Source organism: Peromyscus eremicus, chromosome 19 (assembly GCF_949786415.1).
Source record: "Peromyscus eremicus chromosome 19, PerEre_H2_v1, whole genome shotgun sequence".
In the NCBI taxonomy this organism is placed as follows: domain Eukaryota; kingdom Metazoa; phylum Chordata; class Mammalia; order Rodentia; family Cricetidae; genus Peromyscus; species Peromyscus eremicus.
Genome location: NC_081435.1, coordinates 14737367 through 14759658, shown reverse-complemented (window position 1 = coordinate 14759658; position 22292 = coordinate 14737367). Strand labels below are relative to the sequence as shown.

Here is a 22292-nt window from a genome sequence, read left to right as displayed (position 1 = left end):
ACAAACCCCACCGACATTCCCAGGCTCTCATGCAGTACTCACATCCTTCAGGTAGCCTCTCCCAAATGCCTGCTTGACAGTGATCTCCCCCACAGGTTAGGGAGCGCACAGTCAAAGGGGTAGGTATGAGTACGTCATCTTCTTATAGATAACATCTGCTGTATGTTACCTATAAATCACCATCTCAGATACAGAGGCACAAAGGTTTTGAAAGCTGGAACATTCATCCAGCCGCTGAAAGTAGCTACTGTAATGGTTTACCTTTTCCTGGTTTGGGAGATAGGTTTTTCATGGGGAGATCTGGCCAGCCCAGGAGCTTCTGAGGAAATCTGAGTCACTTCCTCGGCACCTGCCAGCCCCAGTGTCACTCTGAAACAACTAAGATCCATGAATTAATGCTGTCTTGAACACTGTAGGGCTTGGCCACTTGTGCTTAAGACAAGTGAATATAAAAACCATAACTTTCTCTGTAGACAGCACTTTGAAGTCTACTTCATCTGGGTGATGAGTAAATTTTCTGAGAAAATGATTTTTTGTATAAAAGGAAAAAGTGTTGGTTCCAGAATAGTTCAGCTGTGTCATAAGCTGCTCTCGCCTCTGTTTCAGGATCACACACAGCAAACCTCGTGGGTAAGGTAAAGCATAACAAGACTAACAACAGCTAACATTCCCTGCAGCAAGGAGAGATGCCTAATTAAACCAGAATGTCAAAGAGCATGTTGTTGGGGCTACTCAGTCAACAAAGTACAACCCAAAGGACCTGAAGAGCATGCCAAGCAAGAGTCCTTGCTGACTAGGAAGGATGTGAACCTGCATTGCTATTTAAGATCCTCCATCTATGAGAATAAAAGTTTCTTGTGATGACATTAAACTCTGTTTATTTAGTAGTTGAAACATGGTGTACATTTATGAGTTTATATAAACATTTGGTACATCTAAAATCCACAACTGGTAAACAATCTGTGCTTGCTTTTGTGTACAACATTGGCATTTATATCTGGACGTTTTGTTGTGGAGGAGACCCAGCTTCTGAGTCTAATCACATTGCCTCACGGTATCATAACAACTCTGACAGAAGTGATTTGTCCCTTACAAGGACTGCTGCTTCCTAGAAAAGGTGTCACACTTGGAACTAATAAACCAGGCATCAAGGAAACAAGAGAAACACAGCTGAGCTGATAAAGAAAGGACATGCAGGAGATTCCTGGAGATCCGGGTCAATGCACAGCGGTGACACAAGAAGTGTTATATCCACAATGAGCTCTCAGTTCTGAACCTTCAGATGTTCAAGGCTCCTCCCACCCCTGCTGAAAGGGGTGGATCTGGCCAGAGTGGGTTCTCTGCTCGGCACACTTCTGAGGGCCTACAAAAGTCACAGCTGCAGTTCAGACGTGCCAACCAGGCCCAGAGCTCTGGCTTCTTCTGGAGTCAGGCCACTCTTCAAGGTCCTTCGTACTGCAGTGGTCCACACAGGTCACAAACAAAGAGACAAGAAGAGAAGGAGGTATTAGCAAGAGGCAAATGGTACTCAGTGTCTCAATACCCGTCTACCTAAGAATCCAGGGGAGCCCAGCGCTACTCTGCTCTTGCTGAATGAAGTACCCTGGGAGAGACCATGGGATAATAGGGTTGCAAGGAGGAGAGGGATATCCTCATAGACTTACTGAAAAATGGGTGCAGACTGTGGAAAGTGTACATGATATGTGGAAAGGTCAATGTCTTCCTAGAATGGAATGTAACAGAGCTGCAAGAGTCATAACATGGGAAACCTGGTTCTAATAATACAAGGGAGGGAAGATAAGCAGTACATAGAGAGGGGTCAGCAAGCTCCCAGCTGCAAACCTATGGCACGAAATACAAGCTGGGGATGTAACCAACACCTTGGGCCTTGTGCAGCCACGTGTTAGGCAGAGCCCAGGGCAAGGGACAATGGTCAGGCAGAGTCTCTGTGAGTGATGTGGGCCTCAGTCTCAACTTGACAAAGGACCTTTAGGGACAGTGATTGAAATCATTGTTGACCTTTCCTAAATAGATGCCAAGGGAAAAACGATCCAATTTCTGAGAGAATTTGGTAGATGATTTTTATATCTCATACAAGCTTTAAGAAGTGATGTCCACACCTCGTAACGGGGGCATTGATGGTCACTGGAGGTTGCTCCTATTTCACACGGAATAGGCTCATGTTTAGCTTGGCAACACACGTTTCCTGCTGTTTGCCACTGGTCAATTTTGATGTGAAAATAAAGACTGTGTAAGGGTGAATGAAGTAGCAACTGCCTCTGCTCAAGAAATGCTGTCGTTTAAAAGGTTCATTACACTTCCCGAAAGTTACAAACTATATTCGGTCCACTCTAGCTGTTTGAAGATCATAAAAAGGGGGGGGGGCGTATTTATTCTATTTTTAAAACGTGTAGATCTATCTCCTACCCTAATCCCAAATTAACCATTTCCTCAGTTGATCAGAACAGTCTAGTAATCAGTGTAGAAAATAGAAGGCTGACCTCCTGAATCTTTCCATTCCTTATTCCAGACCCACTCAAGTCCCACCATACTTTCTCCAGAAAGACAGGGCCTCATTCCACGGGTCTGTTGACAGTACCCCTCAATCTATGCCTTCCCCCTCCTCTGGACAAAAGCTCATTTAGTGTATAGAAAAGGATCTGAAAGTTCCAGGCCAGCTTCCCACTTGGGAGGGCGATTTATCTATCTATCTATCTATCCACCTATCTATCTACCTATCTATCTATATTATGTGCATTGGTGTTTTGCCATTGGTGGTGGGTCCCCTGGAACTGGAGTTACAGACAGTTGTGAGCTGCCATGTGGGTGCTGAGAATTGAACCTGGGTCCTCTGGAAGAGCAGTCAGTGCTCTTAACCACTGAGCCATCTCTTCAGCCCCGGGAGGGTGATTTATTATGGTGAAACGAACAGAGCTATTCTGAAGTGGAATGTTTTGGGGTCTGCCTGTAACCACCTCTCTGGCCAAGGCTTCCAGCTGAACCCACATTTCTTTCCATGATCACAATCTTAGCTTCTGGTCCAGCTTTGCCCTCTGAGAAGCAGGGACTGTTCACCTGGGCACATTTAGGAGAGGAGTTAGCCTGTGATCTCTAAAAGTTTGACCAAGAAATTCTAGTCCTTTCTTGTAACATCTGGAGTTTTTTACCCCAAGAGTAGTAATTTAAAGCCTCGGGCTTAGCGTTATTTGCTCTATACAAGAACATATAGCTGCCTTAGAATAATGAAAAATAGTTTGTTTTTTGTTTTTGTTTTTGTTTTTGGGTTTTTTTGCTTAATGAGAGTCATCTCAGGAAAGGAAAGATAAATGAACTGTGTTGTATGCTGGTTATGGTTCAGTGCTGTGTCTAACGTGTTGTGAGACAAGTCTACTTTTCTTTTAAAATAGATTGAAGAGTTTTTATGATACAGTAAAAATTATCTCTAGAGTATTTCACTTATCAGCTAGCATAGTGATAATCCTCAATATTCTGTAAAAGTAGTAAGACTTTAATTACATTAGGCAACTGCAAAATATATCTCACACCCTGGAAGAAGCAGTAAGGATGTACTCACAGTATGAAGGAATAGGAATTAGGAAGATAATCAGAGACCAGTAATCCTATCCCAGCAGTCCTCAGAATCTTCCCACTGTGCAACCATGATAAACCTGAGGTTGTCAACTAGTTGTAGGTCCTGCCAAAGTGACAGCATCTTTACATCGTGGCTCTGTCCCAAAACTTCATGATCCCATCACAGAGAGGAGCCAGATCCTTTCTGGGAGGGGAACTCCACAGCGCAAGGGTAAGCCTCTCTCAATCCTGGAAAGAACTGAGCTCCTTTCAGACAAGACAAGGCTGACTATGAGTCCCTGGTTTGTGGCTATGTTCTTTAATAGGTAGAGTACACAGTAACAGGCATGCGATCAGCACGGCAGTCCCTTTTCACAGATGGGTCCAAGAGAAGGAAGAACAGGAGTGTGGGGGTGTGGGGTGATTCTCCCTAGCTACTACAGCCTATCCTGCATCAATCTGGGAAGAATCCCTCCAACACCATTGAGCTTCTATATAGTCTAAACAAGGTCAATATCCAGGAAGCCTGTGTTCACAATCATCCCTGGGACAATGTATGCAATCCAATATGAAAAAGTGAGAAATCAAAATATAGAAAAACCCAAGTCCTAACAACCCTGTTCATGGGTCAGAATTGCCAAGCCAGCTGTTGAGCCCTGCCTGGAATTTGTGGGAGAGCTGGAGTAGGCGTCTCTTGATGAGATGTTAACTAGCAATAGCAAGAAAGCAACAGAATTCACTGTGGGAGCCTGTGGGTATATTAAAATGCACTTGGCATGTCTGAACTGACTGCAGAGTCTGACACTAGCAGGTAGGGCATGGACAGCAGCCTTGTATAAGCATCATGTGTGGAATCCATCATTGCCTCTGGGGACCCTCAAGTGACCTTTATAGATCATAGGTCACAGATTTCTAGATTTTAGGATTCTGTTTCATTTCTTGTAGTGGATGGACTCTGTGTATAGTCAAGTGAACTATGTACCCCAGACAGCTTGATCATTCATGCCTATTCACCTTATCACCATTATTAATTAAATACACCACTGTTTCATACTGAGGTTTATCTAAATCACTGAACTTAACATAGATTTTTTTTTTCCAAGTTGTTTCTTGTTTTGTGTTGTTTGTTCTTACTCTTGGAAAGCTTGGCTTTATCATCTCTTTAAAATGGGAATCAAAATCTAGCATCCTCCACCTTCAATTTCTGTTGACAGTGCCACCCAGTAGAGATAGACATTGACATGCACAGGGCACTGCATATCTTATAGTAACTGTGTCACAGGAAAACTATGTTTGTCCAGATTAAAGAAAAAAGAGTATATGGCTGCTTTGCATAACACTGAAATAGTAACTATACCACAGCAAATTATGACAACCACCAAAATAGGCATTCTCTGGACAGATTGAAGAGGAAGATTCATTGTTACTGTTATTGTTCTCAGTGACATTATGGGTAGAAAAATCTGGACCATTGATTGGGTCCAATGCAGACAAGCAACTTGTAGAATATCTTCCATCTTCAAGGAATGGAAAGCTAAGCCAATAGCTCATACACTCTCCCTGTTTAAAGTCCCTGGCTCAACGTAGCCTCTCTCTGCCAGGGTACTCCCAGGTCTGGCAGCCTGTCTCCATCTCTCTCTAAGCTCACCATTTTGTCTTCTAGCCAAGATATTTGTCTTTCTGTCTGCTCATTTGTATATTATTTTGTGGTACAAGGGGTAAGGTTAGCTCGGGTCTCTGCACATGCTAGGCAAGAGCTCTACTCTGAGCACATTCCCAAGCTCCCTATAGCCGTTCTTACACTGAGGCTGCCCATTCCAGTAAGAGCAGAAGTTATCACATGCAAGACTTCTTCCATTTGGCCTCTAGTTTATCAGAGTGACTGACGGGAGGGTAACCAATGGCAACTACTGAAGATAACTTCCTAAAGACTTAAAAAAGGCCTTCAGAAGTTTCACTTAAAAATATTTCTTGTTACTATTTTTAAATATAGCAATCTTAAAAATGGTAAAAAAAAAAAATAACACAGAAAAGTTAAATACAAAAGGAAGAGAGCTTTCTAAGAGGCCCATCCTTCTTAGTACCAGGAAATATAAATACCACAAAGAAGTACTATTGCATGGCCTTCACATAGTGTGACACAGGCCTGCAGCACTGGGATTTGGACTATCATGTTCAGCCAGTGTGGATCAACATCACCCCTTTGGAGAGCAGTTTGTCACCTGAGGCTCACAATGCCACTCCTGGTCATACCACCTACCTACCCCCACCTAATGCTGCTTCTCTCACTATGAATGTGAGTCCCTGCTGGTGTTGTTAAGTGAGGGTCCCGAGTTAGTTGCCCTGAGATGGGACCCGTGAATCCCCATCTGTAACAAAGTTCTGCTGAGATGACCATATTGTCTAAGCCTAACCCTGAGGAACATGTCTCTGACCAAATTCTCAGACATGTGCACCAAGAGATTAGCCAAGAAGTCACAAAAGAAAGAACAAACTAACAACAAAACTAAATGTAAAGGCCTTCCTTGGGGGCTGAAAGCCACAAACCAACTGCATTCTTGAAGATATAAAAATGATAGACAAGTAAAACCTGGAGGGAAGCCAGGAATCATGGTGCATGTTTTAGCTCAGCACTTGGGAAGCAGAGGCCAAAGGATATCTGTGAATTCAAAGATAGCTTGATCTACATAGTGAGTTCCAGGCCAGCTAGCGCTAACCCCCAGTGTAACTACTCCTCTAGGGGGCAGTAACTAAGAAGCCCTGAGATTCTGCAGTCATTGGTCTGGATGAGCAAAGGCACCTAGAATTTTAGATCTTGGTAGAACACTCTAACATACATCCAAGGTTGAGAACCACAGCTCCTGAGCCTTGATACTCAACCTGAGTACCAAGGGCCAGCAGCAGCATCTTCACCTAGGAGCTTCTCATAAATCAACTCTTAGCCCATCCATTTTCAGCAAAATTGCATCATTCACCCTGACCTCAGTGTTTTTGTTTTTGTTTTTTCCCTTTTTGGAAAAGGATTCCCAACAGACACTAAAGTAGAGCATATGGAAAAAAGCAAGGTATGATGGACTGAAGAAATTTGTTTTTGCATTCTTTACCCTGGAAAAAGCACAGTAGTGAGAGAAACAGAACTAGAAGGCTAAAACATTGCATCTCATACCTGAGTCACCCCTGTGTAAATCTCATGGGCTGGATAAACTGGGGGTATCCTGTACTTGTATTCCTACTAAGTTCTCTGCCAGAGTGACATGACTCTGCTTTTATCTGGGGACTCCTTTTCCTCTTCACCATCCCTTATTCTCATAGTCAAAGCCAGTGGACTCTCAAGCTGTCCCCTGAATGACCCAGCAGCAGGCTGAAGCCTGGGCATCGTGCCTAATACACTGTGGGCCACAGCTAATGCTGGCAGATGCCAGCGATCCGCAGGGATCACATTTCTCCACAGAGAGGGGTGCCCATGAGAATCAGTGCAGTAGAGATGGAAGGGTCAAGAACAGCAGCAGCTTCAGACTAAAAAGACTGGGATTTAGTTGAAGGCTGTTTGAAAGGAAAAGGGAAATCCTGGTCAACCCCAGAGAACATGAAATGGTAAGCATTCTGCTTGTTCACCAAATCACTTGCTACCCCTGCTTTGTATTGTTAATCTGCCCGAGACTATGGTAAACCCTGGGAGGAGCCAGGCTTTACCTCACAAGAAGCCTCTGGTGCTGGAAGAAGAGCAGAAATGTAGCCTCTAGCAAAGCATTTGGGTCAGTACTAGGTAGTAAGTCTTACCTCCACATGTTTGAGACTTTCAGCGACCTCTGAGACCTTGCTAGAGACAGGTATTCATTGGTAGAGGCTAGAGCATGTACAGCAAGTACATTTGACAAGTACAGCTGCCCCACCTCCCTCGTTAAAGCAGACACTGATAGGAACTTCCTATTGCTAAAGAATGCAGATGGGCACTCTCAGTCGCCACTGGACACCAATGGGAGCTTCCTTCGGAGTTTCTGACTTTCCAGGTCTTATTAACATGCACTCACAAGATTTGCGGTTGGCCCTGGAACGCTTTCTCTCCCGTGGCACCACTCGCTGACTGGGCACTTGGGTGGCCGATTTGACAATGCGGTCCATGATCTCATCAGCGGCATCATCGGGGACACTGGGTGACTCATCAGTTCCCATATTCCACGAACCAGTGGATCCTGAAAGATGAGACAAGCAGAGAATGCCGTGTGCTCAGACAGAAGAGAAACAAAAGAAGCAGAAAGCTACTGTTTGTCTAGTAGCTGACAGCCATCAGAGGTGGATTCCAGAAAAGACCAGCCACAGCTTCAGAGTTAGTGATGCATGGGATGCTGGCCTTTCCCTGCCTGTGCCTGCCATCCTGCCAGTGCTGTGGAAACCTGAACTGGGACATTTATTTGGTATTCCCCTACAATGTAGCTGTGTTCCTGTCTCTTGTTGTTATCTAACTCTCTCCCTCTCTCCTGTGTCTGCCATTGCTACCTGCAGGTCCTATGATTGATTACCTGAGGGCAAATGACCTAAGCCAGACCCAGCATAGCACATCACTGACACCCAGCAAGACATACCCCATAATGCACAGAGAGCCACCGAGGGATTATTGAATCAGCTCTCCATCAATAGCTGAATGTACCTCGTCAATGTCACTCACGGAACTCCCCTCATGGTAAACAGAAACCAGGCAGGTTTGTGATACACTTTATGTTGGGATTACCTCTAAAAAACCGAAGGAGGATTGCCCTCTTCAATCAGATACAGGGAGCTTGCCACAGTTTGTCTCTGAAATACCTGTCTGCTCCTTGACAAGAAAGTATGTTTTGTAAAAAACTACTTGTTAATACAGTCCAAATCTCCCTATAGGTAGCTATGTATGGCCAATACACAAGAAGAAAGCATGGGTTTCCAAACAACATCAGTTAGGAACCAATGGTAATTTAACATGTAGGACCATGGCCTTTGTGGCAGATTAACGTCCTTGTGAAAACTCTGGATGATGAGGAGCTTCTTCAAAAGGAAAGATACAGGGGTATCCCAAACTCATCATCTCTATACCTCAAGCTTCATTTTGTAATAGACGTACAGTTTCACAAGCCTACAGGTTAGAGTCCTCAAATTCATAGCCACTGGTAGCCAGCCTGACTAAGTCTAAGCTAAAACCAAAGAAATGCCGCTTGCCCAATTCTGAGGGAGGGTAAATGCTTTTTGAAATGTTTTTAAAATGAACATTAATGTGTTGATAAATATGTTATTTACTTCTTTTATACTGTTATATTTAAAATTTTGAGGCTTGTAAGCACCTAGCTATTAATGATCTAGAATTTGGTGGAACTACCTGGGAACAGTGGATCACTGTTTAGTAGTCTATGATATTTTGGGGCACATGTGGGGCATATACACTCTGCTTGTGTTTTAGACATGTGGGTGAATCATTCTTTCACTAAGCACTTGCATCTCTTACCCCTTGTTCTGTTTTTCTCAATGTCCTCCCCTTTGCATATTTTCAAATCAATTGTCTTTGAATTCAAGAATTTTATCCTTCAGACAAAAATCTGCCATTAAACCTGGCATTTTATTCTGTGGCTTCATGAAGTCCATTTGACCCTTATAAATTCTAGTTATGTGTAAAATCATCCACATTTATTTAACCTACTTGTGTATGTTTTCATTTTGTTTTTTAAAACAGCGCTTGCAATGGTCATTTCAAGTCCTTGGGTACACATTTCAGTAGGATGGTGACTCAGGATTATGCCACTAATGTCTGCTTTCTCTGCTGATCATCAGTCATGTTTTCATGTTCTTTCTTAGCTTATAATGTTTGTGTATAAAAGAATGCAGAGGGCCAGTGAGATGGCTCAGCAGGTAAGGAAGGGCACGTGCTGCCAAGTGGATGATCTGTGTTCCTTTCCTCAAATCCACATAGTAGAAAGAGAGAGGAACTCTGACAAGTTGTCCTCTGACTTCCACATGTTCGCTGTGACACATTCCATAAGCACACAAAATGAAATTTAAAAATATAAGGAGAATGCAGAGACTGGCAGTAGGTTGATTTTCCTACAGAATCTTCTCCCTTTCCTCTGTTAACAGACAGGAATGTCTTGATCTACTTGGACCAGATAACAGTTTTAATTAAGAAGTCAGTCCCGGGGGCTTTGGAGATAGCTCTGTCGGTCAAGTGTCTATTGCACAAGCATGGGACCTGAGTTTGGATCCCCAGCACCATGTGAAAGCAGGTCCGAGCAGCTTGTATCTGTAACTGTAGCCCTGGTGTGGGGCAGAAATGAGCAGATTCCTGAAGCTTGCTGGCCAGCCAATCTAACTAGTCCCAGAGAGTTAGTCTCAGCTCCCGCAGAATTCTTGTACATCTAGTGCCATTTCTTTTTACGGTTCTGTAATGCCTTTTAAATGGCTTTTTAAACTCACTTTATTTTTTTTATTTTTTTGTCTTAACACTGGGACCGGTGACTTGTGACTCTCTGGTACATAACACTTAGAAGTCTCTCTTTAGATGAGCAGTATATAGAGAAACTCAACAACCTCCCTTCCTGTGGTGGTTTAAATAAGATTGGCCCTCATAAGCTCATAGATTCGCATCTTTGTCTCCAGTTGGTGAACTGTTTAGGATTAGAAGACGTGGCCTCATTGGAGGAGGTGTGGCCACACCTTGTTGGAGGACATGTGTCCCTGGCTTTTTTTTTTTTGAGGTTTCAAAGGCCCACCATAGGCCCAGCCTCTCTCCCTCTCCTTGTCCCTCCTCTGCCGGCCACCTTTGGATCAGGGTGTAAAGCTCTCAGCTGCTGCTCCAGGAGCATGCCTGACTGCTTCTCAGCACGATGATCCCAGGCTAACCCTCTGAAAACCGGAAGCAAGCCCCCAACTAAACACTTCCTCTTCTTAGAGTCGCTTTGGTCTCTGTGTCTCTTCACAGCAACAGAACAGCAGTGAAGATGCTTGCTAAGGTCCTTCGGCAGGGAATGGAAAGGAACCCACATGGTGCAAACGTGGCAGGGATTTTTATCTTGGTCCCGTCTGGTCTGGAATAGAGGTCTAGTTGCTTTTAAAAGTTGGGCAGTGTAGACCACTGAAATGGTTCCAAGTGTAAAAGAGCTCCCCAGAGAAGCATGGCGAGCTGAGTTCAGTCTTAGAGCCCACAGATAGGTGGGAAGATAAATCCCACTCCACATGCACACAGTAATGTGCCCTCTCATCATACACTCATAAATGCACACACACGCACGTGCACACACACACGCACACACACACAAATAGTAAATATATTTGAAAAGCCTCAATGCTAGAGTCCCCCTCCTAAGATGGCTTCCATTGGACCATCTTTACATCCAGCAAGTACAGCCTTCTGTAGGAGGATGCATGGCTAAGTCAGCACTGAGAGTACTGGGGACTTGATGGCTCTTCACATACACTCTCTGGACACAGTAACCTACACACTGCAATGGAGACCACCTTTATGGGGTGGCCTACCTGAGAAGACAAGCCCCACCCACCGGAACTCACCCCGGCTTGCCCGGCTGCGAGTGCGGACACCGAGCACAGGGGTGACATCCTCCACAGCAGGAGATGACGTTTTCAACACAGCCTTCATGTTCTCATGTTCAGCTGCATCCTCAGCATAGCTCAGACCCTGTGGCTGGCTCGGTGTTGCTGGAGAACTGCCAGAGAATTTGCCAGACTGGAAAACCAAAGGGATGTTAGGTTGTGAGGGACACTGGCCAAAGAGGCCGTCTAGCTTTGTTCTGAGGGAAACATTCTCTCCTCTGGTTCCTCTTTGTTTGTGTGTACTCAGTAGATTCTGGAGTTCTGTCAGTCACAGACGATGCCAACACATGGCAAATATCTCTCTACAGGAAGGTCTAACACCAGAAAGAGAAGCAACTGACCCCAGAATGAACTTCACCCATCCATCCTGGAAAGAGCTAAACATCAAACAAAACACTGATAAGACCTGACATTTGACTTGCCCATCAAATGTCCTGAGCTTCGTTTTCTAAGCAAATGCTGAGGATTCTTGTAGATCCAACCTCATCTCACTTTTAGGGAAAAAGAAGCTGAAACTCTCTAAGAATAAGTGGCTTTGCCAATGGTTGAGTGTCAGGTCACAGAACAGAACATGCAGGATAAATTCAAGCTGAAACGGAATTCAGCAATACTACTATCAGTTTGGTAAAAAATGTAGATGCTTGCTGTCACACACATTAAAAACACAGGCTGATTTTCTCAAAAATGCGTGGCATATACATTTTCAAGAGGCGTTCTAGAACTCTCTATCGAGTTCTATATGCACACAATGCTTCCATCTGAACGAAGAGCAAGATGATGAACATGGACCAAAATTGGCTCCAAGTTTTTGCTTCTCTGCCACTGTGACAGACCTGGGACAAATCTGTGACTTACACTGTCTATGCTTCTCCTTCCTCAGTCCCTAGGATCAACCATCACTGCCCCCATTTCTTCCTGACTCTAGGATGCTCTATATATTTACTCTGGTTTGTGTTTGTTTTTGATGCTATGGATCAAACCCAGAGCCTTGTACATGCACAGCAAGTGCTGGACCACTGAGCTCCATGCCCGGCCTCGTTCTACTATGTTTTGATCTTCATGTTGTTTTGTTTGATAAAAGTTCTTATTATGTTACTTAGTCTGCTCTGAAACCCACAATTCTCCTGCCTCAGCCTCTCAAGTGCTGGGGTTACAGACATGTACCACTGTGCTCAGCACATACACAGCTGAGCTAGAACCCGGTTCTCATGCATGGGTTGTAAAAATCACAGAAAGGGGCTGGAAGGGAAAGTCTTTGTCCAGTTTTCCAGCCTCAGGGAAAAGACCCACGGAACCTGCTCTTAGTGACAGGGTACTGATTAGTTTTGGCTCAGAGACACTGGAAAATGCAGTTAACTGCTCACTCTCCGGCACAAACAGCATGACAAGAACTGATCAGATGGTTAGTGATGACAAGACAACCAATCAGAAAATGTCCATGCACAGTTTCAAGTGCTAAATGGTGCTGACACTTCATGCTGACTATGTTAGGTTGCTCTACAGCACGCAGGAGAAGGGCAAATAGGATATTTCTTCCCATTCGTGAATTGTCATACCTCAATGTCATCCTCGTCATCAGTCTACCCGAAAGGACAGGACGGGACAAGATGGAAAAGACAGAAGGATTCTTAGAAGGCACAGAAATCGGCAAAGATGAAGATCATCTCAACGACAGATCACATTCCAAAGACAGAAAGCAATCACTATCAGCAGGGCACACTGTCTTCAGTCAGAAGGTGCCAGGCTCTCTCCCCTGTTCTTACTGGGTGCTTGTTCTTTGTGCTGCAAGATCACACTGAGAGGAGGCAGGAAGTACTTGAAGGAAGGGCTTCAGGGCAACCTCCTGAGGACACCTATGAGGTCAGAAATTGGCTTCCCTGATCACTACAAACCTTATCTTCTACCCCATCCAGGCTATGTCTGCCGGACCCACCACCACCTACTGGCTTTCCAGGCTTCAGTAAGTGAACCAGCCTTCATTTACCTGGCTGTGCCCATCAGCAACCTTTTCCTTTTATCACAATTTCTGGACTCTTCCCTGGCTAGCCTGCAGGGCCCAGACTACAGTGTACCCTTCTACACACAGGCCACACAGGCCACATGAATGTTCCCAAGCACAACATACCCTACTACACTCTCCTCAGACACATGAAATTAAGCTCTTTGTAGAATTTTACCAGTCCTCAAGGTAGCCACCAGAAGTGGTGCTGCACTCACAATTACTTTATTGGTAGATGTGCTTTGAAGATTCCTTTTCTAAATACAAAGTGAGTATGAAAAATTATGCCAATATCTTCATTTAAATTCCCCATACTTTTTAAGTCTTTCCACAGAGGCTAGAGGCCAGGCCAACGAACCAGGCATGACGTTTTGAGAACTGACTATACGCTTGGAATGTAAGATAACAAGGTGCTCCACACAAATGGCAAGAAAGACCAGTTCTCTCTACCATCCTTCTTGTTGAGTGGATTATCAGTTCAGCCAGGATGACTGGCTTTTTTTTTCACCAGGCATATGCAGATATGTAAGATGCTGTGTTTTAAATCTCCAACCTTCTCAAGCCCTCAAAGTGCCATCAGTCCCTTTCTATAGAAGAGGAAGTCAGGGTTGAAAGGTGAAAAGTCTCACCCTAGGGTCCCTCTTCCCTCTGCAATGGAGTCCTGTGACTTGACCATTTGGCTTATGATGGTTGTTGGGAGCACAGCATAAAGATCCTTGCACCCACAGAACTCCAGAGAAACCAGGAATATTAAGCACGCAGGACTGTCTTTCCAATGGGAAGGATAAAACAAAACAAAACAAAAAAACAAAACAAAAAAACCCTGTTCTTCCATCTAGAAAGCTGAGAATTGGAAGTGATTAGTAGCCCAGTGATCTGTTTCACCAGAGGCTCTCCCAAGGGTGGCTCGTATCCCAAATGACCTGTACCCTATCCGCATGCCCAAGACCAGGCCAGAACCTTCCTATGGCCGTTAAAACAGCAAAGGCAGCCTACCTCTAGAACCCATCTTCTTGGAGGAAATGACATGCACCCTGAGTCATGTTTCAATGTAAGTACACTTCCCTGTGAACTGAAGATTATATTACACCAGGAAACTTTCTTCCGAATTATATCGTGCTTAAATGTGTTGGGAATAAACTGCCTGACGTCAGACGTCCTGAAGTCTTGATCCAGGTTGACAACGTCAGTGTGCACTGAGCTTTCATTTTTATCTCTTAGCAGCTGGATTCCCTGCCTGGACAACTGCAGGGTGCCCCTCTGTTGGTCACCACTGGTCTAGAACCAGGTTAGGACAGGAAGATGACCAATGAGGCCCACGCTGAGCCATTCCTGGAAGGACCCACGGGTTGCGGGGCAGGGGCCCATCACATGCTCAGCAGGCAGGAATGCGGAGGAAGTTCAGCCTCACAGACCAGGGAAGGCAGGCAGTCTCCAGAGCTCCTCCAGAACTCCCAGTGTAAGCGGCCACCTCACCATCCTATTTATTTTGTAAAAGCTGACTCTCTCCAAATGCTCTAAAATGTTCAAGGCTCCACAACTCTGCATCCACTATGTGGCTTTGCTTTCGGCTGTGTGTAGGTCATTTTTTAAATCCGATTATGTCATCCCTGGGGATGACCTTGCCTCTCACTGTACTCACATCAGCCCAAGCATCTCAGAGTTGGGCAAATCTGAGACTGTTTGGCCTGAGTAACAATATTCTAATATTCCAGAAGGTGGCAGGCTTTCCACACAAATACTACCTTGACCTCTACTAATATGGCCTAGGTAGAAAGTTAACTTGGAAGAAAATGTACTGTCCAGATTTTAATAGAAATTTAAATACTTTTGAATCACACTCTAGATACTTCTACCTCTCTGAGAGCCAAATGTTCTCGAAGAAGGGACAAATTTAAAACTTAGTAGGATCTGTTAAAAAAAAATTCTCAGGAATTTGGCAAGAAATTTTAATGTGTTTTCCTAACTATAAGCATATTGGACTTGTGTTGTTTGCCTTACAATATGTCTAATTTCCACAAAAATAAATGATCCCTTTTTAAGACTTTTAAAAATAACACATTGGAATGAAATGTAGGTCATAGTTTGCCCAATGGGTCCAATTTGCTTTCTGAATACCCAAGAAAACTAAAGCTCCAAGAGAACCAGATTTTAGGAGAGAGAAGGACCTGGCTGAGGGCACTAACAGTCAGAGCTGTGAAGAGCTGCAGAATGGGCTCCTTCAGGGAGAAAGTGGTCTGCTGTTCCTTAGAATCACCAAAAGTCCAAGGAAGAAGGTTTGGGTAGAGGTGAGTGATAGGGGGACTGGTCGTCTAAGAATCTTCTTAGAATTGCCTTTTAAGTACAAAGCATCTTGTAGTCAGTGCACAGGAAGTTGGAGGCCTCAGGAATGCTTACTCTTAGCAGTAACCACATTCCCTGTTTTGCCTGCACCATGAACACTCCCCTGGCCACAGATGGCAGCCTCCATAAGGTCTTAATTGACTTCTTTCTTCTACAGAGACATCTGCCTGACTTGAGTCCAGCTATGGCTTAAACCCTGGAGTGATGGCAGTCCTAATGACTTAACCCTTTCCTCCTTTCATTCCCCTTCTTGGGAAGCCCAGGGAGGCCAAGTACTTGCACCAGTAGGAAAAGTTCATGGGCACTAATTAAAACAATGAAAAAAAAAATCACGTTGAGGAGACCTTCAATAGGTTCCAAACATGGCCTAACAGTCCCAACTTCCTGTTCCCTCCAAGCCTATTCAAATATGAATAAGTGGTGAAGAAAGAAAAGGAGGGTTCCCTGAAAAGGAGAATTCCAAGAAAATGGCTTCATTTTTTCTAAAACAAAATTTGTAGCTTACTGGTGATATACCCATCTGACTTGCATGTTTAACAGAGGTACGTCAGAAAGGGACCATGCACCGGGGACCTTTGTCAGTCTATAGCACTTCTTGCATCCTTTCAGCTCCACTCATGGAACATGTCCCCTCTATACAACATCTGTAGCTAGCCTTTTCTACTTCAAAATCCTTTCACTGGCCGTGCTGCGTGTTCCTTAGTCACAGGCAGGCTCCGGGTTGAGGTGGGACATAAAGAGCCAGCAACAGGAGAGAAAAGTGTCGAGGACAATTCCAGGTGCTATGGAGAAACTCCCGCTAGACTTAATGTCCTCTGGGATATCTTCCAACCCTAAAATTCTGTGACTCTAATCATGTGACCACAAGATTGTGTCTTAGAGCCGTAACATCAGTTTGTCAATTCACATTCTCAAACTGACTGATACATGACATTGTTACAAGCATGAACATCCTGAATTAGTGTCAGATAAATACATCTGCCTTTCTACGCTCGGTGGCATCACCTGATACGAGCCCCTCCCCCCATTTCATCCAATGTCAATTGTCATCAGTATCCAATAACACCAACATGGCTACAATACACACTCCCCCTCCAGCACCCAATCTTAATTTTCGCTGCCCTGGCACTCCTGTGTTACCTGGCAGACTTTTCACAGACATAGTAGAAGAGCAGTTTGAAAGCACTTTGTCCACGATCAGGAAGGAGAAAATGAGACATTCCTCCAAAACTGGGGAGCTACTTATGGTTTATCTTACTTTCCAAAGCCACGACACGAAGGAACCGCGTTCACGGAACTTACGTCGGTGATCATCTTTCCGCGTGTCTTGTTTCTCTCTCTGTGGCTGGCCCGCTTCTGTTTCTGCTGCAGAACTCTTTCCCTGGTCGTGCGGTACTCGAGTGCAAATTCGCTGATGATCCTGCAGAACTTGTTGATGTTCACCTCTCGGATTGCGTAAGGGGGGTGCCCCATAAAGAGCAAAAAGGAGTGAAATCTGCAGGCAAAACCAAAAACCAGTGATGTTGGCAACGACTTCGCTTTGAAGGAACCAAAATTACTTGTGCAAAATTCTTCTATAAGAAATGACTAGGTCCAGCTTCCTGTGAGAGAGCGCTGTTCGTTCCTGGACTGCTGATGTCGAACAAAAACTAAAGTCAAGGTCATTTCCCACTCTCATTTGAATGGCAAGTCTAGGTGGTTCCTTTCTTATTTACATTTGTAAATGGGCCTGTCAAGCTTTCCAGAAAAATGACCATGTTGTAGCTTAAGGAAAACAGGTACAATTTCTAGTTATGTAAGAACTGAATGGGAACAGAGAAGTGTTTTGAAATCCCTTAAGTAGTTCTTGGAGTAACGGTGAATGTGTGCAGATAATATATTTTTTTTAAAAAAAGGTTCTAAATAAATGCTTACAAAGCTTTCCTAAGAATTTTGAAATATTTTTTCTGGTAATATTATATATGCAATCTTAATTTAAGTAGGATATGCCAAATAAGTTTAATAAAAATTTATTTCAGCTACTATGTTTATAAATTAAAAATTATTAAGCTGAACATGGTAACTCGGCTTGCAGAGGCAGCGGGACTGTACGAGTGAGGCAAGCCTGGTCTACACAGTGAAACCCTATCACAAACAAAGTTATTAGTGTCTATTTGTTTCGTAAGGCACACAATTTTTAGATTCCTGGAAGTAAGAAATTAGACAGTGAAAAACGGAGAGGAATCTTTTGGAGAAACAGAGTGCTACTTAAATGACACCCTTGCCTGTAGACAAAGCCTATTGGCTCCCATCGTTCTAACCTGTACAGTTCGAATATGGATGGGATCTGGTGTGTAAGGAAGGATACTTTGCTTCCCTTTTGTAAAACATAACAGATTAAAACATGTAAATTGCTTTTTAAAGGAAAGAGGGCTGAAAAATGCTAAATAACAACAAAAACAAACAAACAAACCAAGAAAGCCCTCAGAAGAAAACAAAATATAAAAATCCATGACTTTGGATTAGATATATTTTTAGATAATGATACTAAAAGCATAAGCAACCAGTAGAAAACATGAACTGAACTTCACCATAATGAAAGCCTTGTGTGTTCCAAAGGACACCAACAGTGAAAGCGCTACTTTCAGAATGGGAGAAAAAGTATCGGCAAATCACACACGGGATGAGGTCCTGCCCAGCATAGACCAAGACCCAGCAGATCTCACAACTCAAGCCTGAGAAACAGAAAGACAGACGAAGGATTTGAACAGACATTTCTCACTTTATAAAAAGATGTACACATAGCCAAGAAGTTCATAAAAATATATTCAAATCATTAGTCCACAGGGAAATGAAGATCAAAACCACAAATGACACACTACTTCACCTCCATGGAGATGGCTATCTCAAAAAGACCATCAAGCATTGGCAAGGACTTGGAGAAATTGCAATTCTCTTTCAGCAGTGTTGGGAAGAAAAAAAAATGGGTCAACTGCTATGGACAGCCCGTGACAGAGCTCCTCAGAAAGTTAAACAGACATTACCCATATGGCCTAGCACTTTTCTTCTTGGGCATACACTCAGACAAGAAAATGTGTTTTGTACCTACAAAAACATCTACACATATGTTCATGGCAGTATCATTCTTTTTTTTTTTTTTTTTTTTTTTTTGGTTTTTTGAGACAGGGTTTCTCTGTGTAGCTTTGTGCCTTTCCTGGATCTCGCTCTGTAGACCAGGCTGGCCTCAAACTTACAAAGATCCGCCTGCCTCTGCCTTCCGAGTGCTGGGATTAAAGGTGTGTACCACCACTGCCCGGCAACAGTATCATTCTTAGCAGCCAGAAAGTAAGAAACCAGTGTTCACCTACAGATGAATGCATAGACCACATACATATGCACACAACCACTACATAGCCAGCCCCACTCCCTGCCTATTGTCATGACTCCAGCTACCGGGGCCTCCTGGTTAGCATTATTCAAGATGAAATAAGGCCCTCTGTAGTATGTAGAAAATCGTAAAGGGACACAGAGGCCAAAGAGCTGGGAGTCTACAGGGCTTATGTCAGAGGAAGGAAGAAAGAAATCCTGCTCTACAGGGAAGAGCCATAGGACTGACAAGGCATCCAGTACCAGCCATTTGCTATGCTCAGAACATTTTGCCCACATACAGGTACATGGATGATGATGATGATGATGATGATGATGATGATGATGATGATGATGGAAATGTTCTCCATCCCACAGATCTCTGACAATGCGTCACTTCTAGTGTGAGCCTTCCTAGACCATCCTATGTAAACAGCACCTTCTTGTTACTACTGACCTAGTATGACTCCAGCCTGAGATTCCTGGCTCTTACTGCCAATGACATTATTTATCAGATGTAAAATAGATGTTATGAGGATAAGGTGGTGTATTATCCTGCATATACTGCCTTACATCATTATACAAGATCTATGCATATGCAGAATCAATGCAGGGACCCATTATCCACAGATAGAAACTGTAATTTGTCTTGTTTGTTACATGACCTTTCTGACTCCTCTTTTTTTTTTCTTTTTCCGAGACAAGGTTTCTCTGTGTAGTTTTGTTTCTCTGTGTAGTTTTGATGCCTGTCCTGGATCTCGCTCTGTAGACCAGGCTGGCCTCGAACTCACAGAGATCTGCCTGGCTCTGCCTCCCGAGTGCTGGGATTAAAGGTGTGTGCCACCACCGGCCGGCTCTGACTCCTCTTTTTTATAGAAGTACAGCTCAGAATACCTCATTCTCTACCATCAGCATACTGCATTGGACTCAAGGACATCAAAACCTAACATATAAACTGAAAATATGATTTAAGTCTATATGTTACAAACTGGCACATAGACTTCACACCTGAGAAAATATTCAGATGTGCATTTGGAAGAAAGACTCTATGCATTTGTACAGAAAGACAAAGAATATGACTCAGAGGAAGCAAACTCTTTAAGAGATTACCTGACTGCAGCCTTTAGATTACAGACAGGTCTCATGGCTGTGGAGGGCTAGACTAGCTCTCTCAGTAGTAGTGGAAGGCCCAAGCCAAGAATCTTCAGTTTTTTTCCATTACCAGCCTTTTAATCAGGTGTGCTGTTTACTGAGGTGATGAGCTCCATCAGGCGGAATAGACTTCAGGTTATGGGATGCCAGTTGGGGTGTTTACCTGTCTCCCTGTGCCTCACATGACAACCCCCGGCTGTAGTTCACGAGGGTCCCTCCCTACCTCACCACTGCTTTCCCTCATGTGCCTCTCACAGTAACTGATGAATCCATAAGAATGAGTGAGTTCACACACGGTCCACAGAGCGAGTCAGGCTGTTAGGGCAGCAGGACGAAATGAAAGGCAGATGTGTGGGTACCAGCAACCAAAACAAGATTTTCTATGAAGGTCAGAGGTTTTGAAAGCCAAGTATTGCCTGGAGCAACAGTTGCGAAATCATATACAACTTTCTGATCTGAAGCTTTATATGTAGGCATTGATTACAAGGTATAATTTAAGGTTCTTCTTTTTTCTCTACTTCCCAATATGTGGGTGAAAGACTACCCTAGTAGACCTGGGCTATACTTCTGGGCAGTGTTTAAGGATGTGAAGCAAAGCAATAAGGCTCAGTTCTAGTACACCCAGTTTAGCAATGGATTCCTGCTCTAATCAGTTCTAGAACCCAGGCTCCTACAAGACTTCATTTGAACCCAGAGTTCTAAAGTTTGGGTATTTACCCTGGACACTACCTTGTACACAACCATGGACCTTTCAGTACCAACCACAGCTGTGATGAATTTCTAATCCATCCTGGTTATCCCCAGTGGTATGGCCAACAGTGAAGATCTATGAACTTGGATCAGACAGGAGCAACCAACTTCCATATCATCAGCTTGGAAGGATTGATTAGAGCAAAGACGTAGTAAGGAATAGCTTTGTCAATAGTTTTTAATCTATCTTGATAAAATGGTTAATAAAAGCAAGCACAACAGCTTTATAAGACCTTCATAAATTTGCTCTAGTTTTACAACATTCCAAATGGAAATTGTTTATTTTCATATTTTTAAAGTTGGTATTCACTTGCATAGTAAAAAGAATAAATGGTCAATCTAGCCTGCATCCTCTGCTTCCCCTTTTATAACCCTATCAAAAGCATAGTGTAATTTGAGCAAGAAATTTTATAAAATATCTTATAAAATTCTCTTACACAAAAGCAATATAATGTAATTGAAATGTAGATGTCATTGGATGAAGTGTAGTTAGGGGGTTGATAGTTAAGCAGCTTCATTCCAAAAGTCCTGATTAATGGGTAGCCATCAATCTAGAAATAATAGGTTTTTTTTTTCAAAATTGCCATCCTGCCCAGTACTTTACATCTTCCTCCCCCACCTGTCCTCACAAATTGCCATCAAAGCCAAGAAAGAGGGGCTGGGGGGATCGATCACTCAGTAAAGTACTTGCTATGTAGCCTTCAGTGGGCACAGAGTTCCAGCACCCACACAAAAGGCTGGCCATGGTAGTGTGGGGTTGTACTGCCAGCACCAGGGCAACAGACATAGGAGGATCTCTGAGGCTTCCTGGCCAGTTCATCAAGTTCATTCATGAGCCCTGGGTTCAGTGAGAGACTCTGGGAAGACGTCTGATGTTGACCTCTGGCTTCCACATGAACACATATGCACATATGGACACACACTAACACTATGCGTATGTACCACACAAGGCCTGAGAAAGTATGTTCGTCAAAGCAGGAAATGATACAAGAAGGGATGGGCTGTGGGGAGATGGAAGCATCAGGTTTAGAAAGTCCTATATGGTTTTAAGAACGATAGGAGGAGGAGTTGAATAAAGAAGAAGAAGAGAGTGATGGAGATGCTCCTACATCCATATGCCATGATGAAGATCAAAAGAAGGTGGTAGCTCATGAAAGAGTGACCCATCCTTCCATAGAAGGTTGAAAGATCAGGACTCTAGGCCTGATTTAAAAGGAAGTGGCACAGACAGGCACAGAGCCATACTCGACCCATGAGACCTGTGCCAGGCTCCATGGAGCTAAAGCATGACTCCAGAGTCCTCCTGGATCCGTTGACTCTGAGGAAGGCTGCTGCAGAGGAGAGGCCCTGGGGTAGGTCCAGCCCTCACTCAGGTATACGTGCTGGAGAAGAGCTGGAGAGCACACCACCAGAGGGTCTTCAGGGGCTGAGTATAGACCAGATACAAGAGACAACTTTTCTAAGATGGAGAGCAGCCTCACAGGGGAGTAGGCTCTTTGTAGGTGACATGACTCCACCAGCTATGGAGAAGTAGCCAAAGATCTTACAAAAGCAATTCCTGAAT

General features: G+C 43.8%; 1 protein-coding gene across 1 annotated transcript in view; it reads right to left on the bottom strand.

Annotated features, from left to right (window-relative positions):
- Window positions 1-861: 861 nt before the first annotated feature.
- Window positions 862-22292, bottom strand: part of Fhod3 (formin homology 2 domain containing 3) — a 428818-nt gene continuing 407387 nt past the window's right edge. The window contains 5 exon segments of the mRNA XM_059246707.1: window positions 862-1455; window positions 7602-7763; window positions 11098-11272; window positions 16784-16976; window positions 21656-21729. Of these exon segments, the coding sequence (XP_059102690.1) occupies window positions 1373-1455; window positions 7602-7763; window positions 11098-11272; window positions 16784-16976; window positions 21656-21729 (687 nt within the window). The 3' untranslated portion in view covers window positions 862-1372.